The 9602-nt window shown below is 39.8% G+C and overlaps 1 protein-coding gene across 1 annotated transcript in view; it reads left to right on the forward strand.

The window, feature by feature from the left end:
• The window catches only part of LOC121536153 (low-density lipoprotein receptor-related protein 1B), a 189014-nt gene extending 179636 nt beyond the window's left edge, over window positions 1-9378 (forward strand). The window contains exons 71-78 of the mRNA XM_045206691.1: window positions 647-821; window positions 1124-1228; window positions 2704-2817; window positions 3814-3890; window positions 5637-5727; window positions 5966-6116; window positions 7010-7084; window positions 8073-9378. Coding sequence (XP_045062626.1) covers window positions 647-821; window positions 1124-1228; window positions 2704-2817; window positions 3814-3890; window positions 5637-5727; window positions 5966-6116; window positions 7010-7084; window positions 8073-8213 — 929 coding nt within the window. The 3' untranslated portion in view covers window positions 8214-9378. The remainder of the gene's footprint in view (window positions 1-646; window positions 822-1123; window positions 1229-2703; window positions 2818-3813; window positions 3891-5636; window positions 5728-5965; window positions 6117-7009; window positions 7085-8072) is intronic.
• Window positions 9379-9602: the final 224 nt, after the last annotated feature.

Genomic DNA, 9602 nt, shown 5'->3' on the forward strand with positions numbered 1-9602 from the left:
TTAACACAATCAGTATCAACCTACCCTGTAGCATTCCCAAGATCACTAAAGAACAAGAATAAACAACAATAGCTGACCATTTATATTCAGTCACACTCTCTAGAAATATATCTTTTTAGTTTTGCATATTTAAGGCTCCAACGATAAATACAAAATCAAACAATGAAAAATATTATATAAAAAAATACCAGAAAGGGCATTTCATAGCTACAAATACCATGTGTGGGTGAGAGAGTCATTGTAAATGCCACTCTAAACAACCTTTGGGGGTTTCTGTGCTTCACTGATAAAATATTTCCTTCCCTTATGTTGGCTTTGTCATTATAAATTGTGGGGAAAACAATTTCAACTGACGCCATTACTGCGTTTCTACTGTAACTTGCCCAAGGGGTGATACGTTTTCATCTGTGGACAAGATGCCATTTGATGCGGATAATTAATTCTCATTAAAGGCCTGTTAAATTGTAATCAAACCAACTAAAACTATGCTCCCATTTCCTCAATATGAAATGCACCTCTTTCTCTCCTTCTGTCTATTCTCTCTTTCTGTCTTTCTTTTCCTGTCACTTGGTCTCTATCTCGCTCTCTCTTTCTCGCTCTCTCGCTCTTTCTTTCTCTCTCTTCTGGTCTTTCTCTCCTCTGACAGACATCTGCCATCACTACTGTGTGAACTCCAAGGCCTGTACGTTGTCCAGTAGTGGCCATGTAGAGTGTGTGTGTCCGGCCAAATACGAGGGCAACAAGTGTGAGGTGGACAAGTGCCTGAGGTGCCACGGAGCACCTTGCCTCGTCAACGATGACACAGGAGATGTGGTCTGCAAGTAAGTTGTTAGCATCTCACAACATTACTTTATATTCTGTGTTGGGTTAACGCCTTAGAGCTAATGCTTGATGTGCTGTAGTTGAACAGTCTTCCATGTAATGTTTTACCAAAGTATTTTCTATGGTTCTAATGCATTAACATTTCATAGCTTCACATTTTTCAAGGCTGTTGACACAGCAAATAGGTCATAATCACAAGGTTATCAATCAGTATTCTTGCACTCTCAAACAAACAATGAAAGAATGACAGAAATTGTGGGACACAACTCAGTGACAGCAGCTTTCCTATTTGTTCCTTCAGCTGTACTAATGGCAGGATGGCACCCAGTTGTCAGCTATGTGACGGCTACTGTTACAACGGAGGTACCTGTCACCTGGACCCTGACACCAACCTGCCCTTCTGTCAGTAAGTACAGTAATTAGCTATTAGCAATAGCCTGGAATAACAATAGCCTAGGAAAGTTATCTTCTCTTTTCTTACTTTATTCTTCATTGCCATTCAGTTGTGCCAAACAGCCTAAAGTGGAACCAAATCTCCTTGGGCTTTTATTCTAATGATTGATTTTTGAAAGTGGTGGTGGCATAGGGGAGTAAAAAAAAAGAAATTACACAGGGCTAAGATCCTAAGTAGAGAGAGTTTGACACCAGTGGGCGCAGGCCATGTCACAGTAAGATACAGGATGTTATGGCTCAATAAGATGAGTCACACCTGCCTCTACATGAGGGGCTTTGATGTGGCTATAGATCTTTAGAAAGCTAACCATCTGGGGCAGTGTAGAAGAAAATAAGCTCTGTATGGGGTACAGTTACAGGAAGTAACCATTAACTCAAACTACTGAAACGTTACTGTTCTGAACGTATCACACTGTTCGTTTGTCATTGTCTCCACTCTGTGGTAGGTTTCAGGAGAAAGCGTATACACTATTTTGATCTTCAGTGATAAGGAGTGTGTTATACAAGTTATGAGTGGCAGCAACTCCATGGCAATGACTGGTAGAGGACAATAGGTTGGCTCCAGAGACCTGTGGGAGTCATCCAGGAGAAAGAATGCTCTGCGGTTCTGGTGGTCCACAAAGATTAATTTCAGCTCCGTTATAATCAATGTTAAAGACCTCCCCACGGAGATGATTGGAAATCCCTCTGAAAAGGGAAACCTTGTTGCTCGAACAATCTTTTTTACTGCCCCATTGTCCATTGTAGTTAAAATGAAATTTGTGGCCATGACTGGCAAGATTCAAGGGATAGAATCAATTTCTATGCAAATGATCCCATCTCGTTTTCTACGAGGTTAACAGATCTTGATAATGTGGTTTATTCATTGGCTGCGAGGCATAGAGATTAGGTTAGATGATGGATACGTCTGTGTCAAGAAATCATAATGTTTGACCTTAAACTATAACAGAGTAAATTAATATCTTATCCGAGCCACCCGAGAAACTCCACAGGCAGAAAAATCCTCATTGAGATGGTAATTTTCTGATAACTGTCTTAAAGGTCTAAGGGATTTTCAAAACTCATCAATGTGTTCCGCCAGTAAATATAATCAGTGTATATAAACATAAAGTGGGCATAATAATTGTTTTGATGAATTCACTGGGCACAGACTGTTTATCAAGATCAACATGTTCATAAATAATCTGCTTTTAAAATGTTCTGTAAATAAGCATAGTGCGAATACATAACTACTGAAAACTTATTTTTTGCCTCAATGGATGTGGTTGTCTTTAGGCTTTTGCATTAATTATAAAAACATGAAAGTTTACCAAGGGACAAATCTATTAAAGTATTTTGTTTGTTGCCATGCTGAAGGGTTTCCATTTGCCTATACAATACCTACCCTGGTTGTTTTGATCAATACCACTCCACTACACTGTTTTACAGCTGCACGTCAGGGTTCAAGAACCAACGTTGTGATGAGCTGGCCAACCCATGTGATTACTTCTGTCAGAATGAGGGGATGTGCACTATCACTGCCCTTAACAAACCACGCTGCAAGTAGGTCCCTACCTCACTTCCTGTGGCTGTTCCAGGTCTCACCCTCCCCCCCTCTGCCCTCTCGTCATTCAGCTCCATTTCAGTCAGTGTGATGGTCAATATAACACTTTTCCCCCTCTAATACAGTACCTACTCCCTCTTTAACTCACTGCTAACCATCCGCATCTCATTCAGCCCGAGCTGACATGCCCTTCGAGTAACATTCAAGTGATGTTGTGATGTGACGTGACTATAGGGGACCTGTTGTGACCTGCATGTATGGTGACTCATTTTGCAATGCAAATTGGGAGACAAGAAAATGTGGACCTGGAACTTTGAGGAGTTGCATAGTATCTAGATATGAAATAAGTACATTCAAAGCATGTCAATGGTTATGTTTTAGATTAGATTACAAACCATTTTCTGTTCATCAGATCTTACCTAGTATTTTCCCTAACAACATTGTATTTGATATTTTTCCCATTCAAATTAATGATTGTCCATGCTGTGACATTCTTTCTATGGGGGAATGATTCATTGTTTGTATGTGTGAGATGCTATTCTCATTCTTATTCCTGATTGTTTGGTGTTGTGATTCTTGGAGTGCATGTAACTTAGTGTAATTCCATACCTTCCATCACCATCCAGTTGCAGCCGTCAGATCACTCATGCTTTACAGACACATCAGCGTCAATCAAGTCCAATCGGAAATCACCTCCTCTAACTAGGGTCATCACTCCCATTGGATACCATCCAAACAGCAAACCAGATGACTCCTTGTTTTCTTACTGTTTTTTGCTGAATATTCATCATGTTAATCAGTATGTTATCTACTCCTCACTATATGTAGATGTCTTCTGTGTGCTTTATATCAAATCTACTGGACTAAATCTGTAATATTTTAATCCATGGTTTAGTGTCTCCTTTGCTCCCATAGTGATCCTCCTATGCGGGGATTAAGGTAGAGAGCGCTAAGGACTATGGTTGATTTTCTCCTCTCTGATTGGTCTGTTCTAGGTGCTCAGCCAATTGGGCAGGGACACAGTGTGAAAGGCCCGCCCCCAAAAGCAGCAGATTGGACAACACCAGTGGAAGTGAGTTCAGGAGTCACCACTCACCCAGTGTCATACATAGCCATCCTCTGGTTAGTCTTTTGGTTATGGTTAGGTGGATGGTCAACACGTAGGCCTAACTATAAACAGAGAGCAAGAGGCGAAGTGAGAGGGTCCACTCCCGTCAATCTGTCCAAGCGGGAATACGCCAATAAAAGCAGACCAATAAGCAGACCGCCTGCCTTCCCAACATTGGGACAACGACTTCCATTTTTAGGCGGAGACCATCTCGTCTTATATACAGTATCTCTGCTATAAAGCTCCACTCCACATTTCATTCTAAATGCCTACTGCTTGCAAAATCAATTTTTTCAACTATAAAACGTATGTTTCTTTGCAGGACAAGGATTGTCATGACTTCAAATACATTTTTATTTGTCACATGCGCCGAATACAACCGGTGTAGACCTTACCGTGAAATGCTTACTTACAAGCCCTTAACCAACAATGCAGTCTCAAGAAAAATAAGAGTTGAGAAAATATTTCCTAAATAACTAAAATAAAAAACGTAAGTAACAATAAAATAACAATAACAAGGCTATTTACAGGGGCTACCGGTACCGAGTCAATGTGCGGGGGTGCAGGTTAGTCGAGGTAATATGTACATGTAGGTATGGGTAAAGTCACTATGCATAGATAATAAACAGCGAGTAGCAGCAGCGTTTAAAAAAGGGGGGGGTCAATTCAAATAGTCCGGGTAGCCAGTTGATTAGCTGTTCAGCAGTCTTATGGCTTGGGGGTAGAAGCTGTTAAGAAGCCTTTTGGACCTAGACTTGGCGCTCCGGTACTGCTTGCTGTGCGGTAGCAGAGAGAACAGGCTATGACTAGAGTGGCTGGAGTCTTTGTCAATTCTTAGGGCCTTCCTCTGACACCGCCTGGTATAGAGGTCCTGGATGGCAGGAAGCTTGGCCCCAGTGATGTACTGGGCCGTACGCACTACCCTCTGTATCGCCTTGCGGTCAGAGGCCAAGCAGTTGCCATACCAGGCGTTGATGCAACCAGTCAGTTTGCTCTCAATGGTGAAACTGTAGAATTTTTTGAGGATCTGAGGACCCATGCCAAGTCTTTTCAGTCTCCTGAGGGGGAATAGGTGTTGTCGTGCCCTCTTCACGACTTTCTTGGTGTGTTTGGACCATGATAGTTTGTTGGTGATGTGGAAGCCAAGGCACTTGAAGCTCTCAACCTGCTCCACTACAGCTCTGTCGGTGAGAATGGGGGTGTGCTCGGCCCTCCTTTTCCTGTACTTTCAATAATGCCTGAATTGCTTCGCTTTGCTTTTCTGGTTGGCTGGATGGAAGTTTCACCATCCAATTATCTACAGGAGTACAAGTTTCATCATAGCACGAACCGTGGTGATACGTTGGCACATGAAAATTATTAGAATATGGCAAATATTAGTCAATTATTACATTCTATCCATGCTGGCTTTGGCGAGCTACCTGAGACAAACAGGAAGGGGATACAGGCTGTCGCCAATGTATTAATGCGCAATTTGCCTTAATGGGTAATGGAAACACTTTTTTTTTTTATGTTTGATGTCTTTACGTCCAGCTGTTTTTATTGAGACGATGGTTAAATGGAAACACCGTCACAGGCAATTGTGGCATCTATTTTCTATGCAAACTTTCTAAATGTCGACAAAAAATCACTGAACAAGTTAATGGAAACATAGCTTGTGATAACAGTAACAGGAATGCAATTCCATCCTTTATCTTATCTGTGTTTCAGGGAGCATAGCCATCATCGTGCCTCTGGTCCTGCTGGTGATCTTGATCACAACGGTGGTGGCGGGCGTTTTCATCTGCAAACGAAGGCAGAGGTACAATAGGTTAAGCCTAATAAGTAACCATGCTGGCTGGTATGTCCTGTGATATGTGTTGTATGTCTTGTAGTTTTATGTGTATGCCAGGAATGCCTGTATTATTGCCAGACATATTTCCATATGGGACAATTAAGTATTCACTTCAATTTAAATTGTGGTGTGGCTGGTGATCTCCGGTAAAACATACCATGTATTATCTCTTGATAATGAGTGCTGGTTGTCCTCCTTATCCCAGGGGGAAGCGGGTGACAAGGCAGCCCATGACGAATGGAGGGATAAACGTGGAGATAGGAAACCCTTCCTACAACATGTATGAGGTCGACCACGACAACCATGCAGATGCTGGCAGTCTTCTGCGACCAAACTTTACACTGGACCCTCATAAGGTTTGTATTGGCAGACTATGTACAAAATCAGCCATTTGTTTTGTGCGTAATAACATGTCGTGTAAATGCAAAAACACACAGATTGGTAGAATATTGTAAGTGTGTATTGTTGAGGAAAACTGTTATTGATGTTTCAATATTTATTTGGGATAATATAATTTACAGAGACATAACATTGTAGTCTCACCTGTTAATACATCAGTATGCAACCATCATCCATCCTAGTCATGTAATCAGTAGTGTGATAGCAAAATGAGGCTTAAGAATCTCCTCTTGTGGCACACCAGACTGTCTATCCACGGTTTGTTTTAAAATAGATGTGTAGTTATATTGGCAGATGGCGCATAAACCTCAGGTATATGGAGAGAAACATTAAGGTGCTCTGTACCATGGGAACATTGTATCTGCTGTTGATTAATTTTCTTCATAGGTCTCAGCACTGCACTAACGCTCCGAATATCAAATAAATCATAACAGCTTTACTGATCTATCTTGTTATCTAACTTGCCTGCTACCACTTCAAGCTTAATGCGTTTAGTTCTCGCCATGACAACTTTGACATCTGCTATTGTCAGTCCCACCTGGATCCCTTTTCATTAGAAAGGTAAAGGCAGACTGAATCACAACTAGCGCACTCCTCCACTCTATCAGTGGATGCTGTAGGTGAAAGTTGCCATGGTTTTTTGTTGAGTTTGCAACCAAAATCTAAGTTCCAAAACCAAAAATGGATTGACAATCTCATTTTCTAGTCATCACATCATTTTGAGTTCCTCACTGATGTTGATATATGATGGATTTTCAATTGGATTTTATCCATATACACTTGTGGTAAAGCGTTTGTTGGTTGACAACAGCTTGGCATGGTGAACATCGGCAGAACTTGTGTGTTGCAGGGCTGGTGTGTGAAGTCCAGTGACCCTGGCACCCTGGGCATACATACTGTGCCCAAGGAGGTGATACCTGGACAGGTGATTTCTCCTGTCCTTCCTCTTAGTTTAGACCAGCCATTCTCAACTGTTGTGTCAGGAATATGGGCAGAATTTAAATAATTGACAATGAAAAAGGTGGGACTGTGGTTCCCTTGTCATATAATTGGTACATTTACTATCAATATAGCATTACAAATAGTTTTCCAGATCGCATTATGGCAACAACAAAAAAATGTTGATGCGAATATTGGATCACTAATGAGACAACCTGTTTCAATTTGGGTCTCGAGGCAAAACCAGTTGAGAACCACTGGTTTAGACAACCAATCTCATACAGAGGGAGCCATAATGTCTTCCCATTCACTATAAAAGGAACAGATGTGAGCTGTAGAATGTTTGTACATCTCCTTTTGGCAGGAAGCCTGCAGACAGATGTAGTGCATTTTAGTGATTTTAGGTATAATTCAATTAATCTTGAAGTATTTAAAAATGAAAAGTATTGTTGCACTAGTAAAGACGACCACTTCTGAATGTATGCTACCACCAATTTGGGAACAAACATCCCATTGGAAAAGCTCAGTCTTGCTAATTTTATATGCATATTAGGAGTAAACAATGCATGTTTAATACCGTATCTTTGACTAATGTGCATGAGCTATCTTCTTTCTTTCCTGTTACCTTGCAATAACAGTTTTAGCTGATATGTTTATCTTTACCCTTCTTGATTAACTTTAACATAAAAAAGTTGTCTGTTGCCTCTGTAACAAGAGATAACAAAGCACTGTTTCCTCTAAGCTGACTATTAGTACTGTGTTTATTGCAGTGCAACATGAGAGACATTTAACATAGAAAAATCAAGGTTGTCTGTTTCCTCTGTATCAAGAGAAATCAAAGCACTGATGTTTAAGGGCGTGTTCATACGGGGCACCAAATTACATAAGGTATATTCTTATGCATTGTTGACAGCTGTGCTGATGTGATATGTCTTTGTCATATATGTAACAGCATTTTTACTTCCTTAATGCAGCCCATTAACTACTCCAACCCAGTGTATGCAAAGATCTACCTTGACGGACAGAACTGTCGGAAACCGGTCATCAACATAGACGAGAGGAGAGAGCTACTCCCAAAGAAACTAGAGGGGACAATTCGCGAAACCGCTGCATAGCCTAACTTTACACTTTCTACTCCTTTTATAAGACAGTGTACAAATGTATAAAAACAAGAGGAAAATAAGATTTTTCTATTTCCTATCAGGCTCCGATCCTGACGGTTAGGTTTGTTGGTTTTTAGCATCAGCATTACCTCCTCATTTGTGTGCTGAACACTTTTATTTCCATTTTTTTAGTTTCCGTTGTTTACTTTGTTTCTTGAACAATTGTTATACAGCACTATATAGTATATACTGTATGACACTGAAGTAAAGCTGCTGACTTGCAAAATACCTTATTAACACCAGAACTCTTCTGTTGTAAAGAAACGTTAAGATCGATACATTACTTATTTCTGTACCTGTACATGTCTTTCTCTTGTTAAAGTGGAACCAACAACTTGTTATTCTGGTGCAGTATACAGTACTAAAGCAGGTCTCGATTTTTCCTTTCTGAACAAATATCTCATCTTTTAAAAACAATAGTTTGAGGTTGGTCAAGTTATGATTGCTATGATTTCCAATGTCATTACTTTCCTCAGAACAAAAACTGTTCTTCACAAAAACATGTTATCATTTCATGGCTTCATACATGAGCAGTGAAGCTTGTTTTCGGTCTGTGTTTGTATCGTTTGATTCAGCCATGATGGATACAATCCAGCAATGGCCAAGGTTAGTTTTAAGATAGTCCTTTTCCGTTTACCTTCTAATTCAATACTCTACAGTGTTATAGCATCATGTTCATGTAATAATTTCAAACATATATTTGCTCTGCTACAAATGGAAGATATTTTACTGAGGGGTCTGAAATGTATACTCCATCTAAGAAATTATGTTTGGATCACAGAGATGATTGAAGCTTAACAAGAATGTTCTGAGAATAGTCACAGATATACACAGACATAGACGTCCATATTTTTTTAGGTCTCTTGTCCCAACATCTATCTACGTTATGGCAAAATGATTTAAACACAGAAAAGGATTTAACACAACTTTACGGCTACAAAGTGACTTTAGAGAATTATAAAAATACTTTCTGTTACTTTCAGAAAAGGAAAGATGATAGATATAACACATTTTATAATTTTGTATTTGATTTGTATGTTGTTTGGCTGCTTGTATTTTGAAGAAATGTATTAAATGTAAGTACTTTTATATAAAATGTAAATCAATATAAAATAAAGGGGGCTTATTTCCATTTCAAAATAAATATTTGGGTTTCTCAGATCTCTGCTTGATAATGGCGCTAACATCAGACTTCAACATGATACAACATCGCAAGTTATTTCACATAAAATGTTACCCCATGCAAGTGGTAAGATGAGCATGTGGCATTTTTTCCAGCAAGACACCTGTTGGAACAATACCTCACATGAAGGGATTTAAAGCTAGAATCCACAGTTGAAA

The sequence above is a fragment of the Coregonus clupeaformis genome, chromosome 23 (genome assembly GCF_020615455.1).
Source record: "Coregonus clupeaformis isolate EN_2021a chromosome 23, ASM2061545v1, whole genome shotgun sequence".
In the NCBI taxonomy this organism is placed as follows: Eukaryota; Metazoa; Chordata; class Actinopteri; order Salmoniformes; family Salmonidae; genus Coregonus; species Coregonus clupeaformis.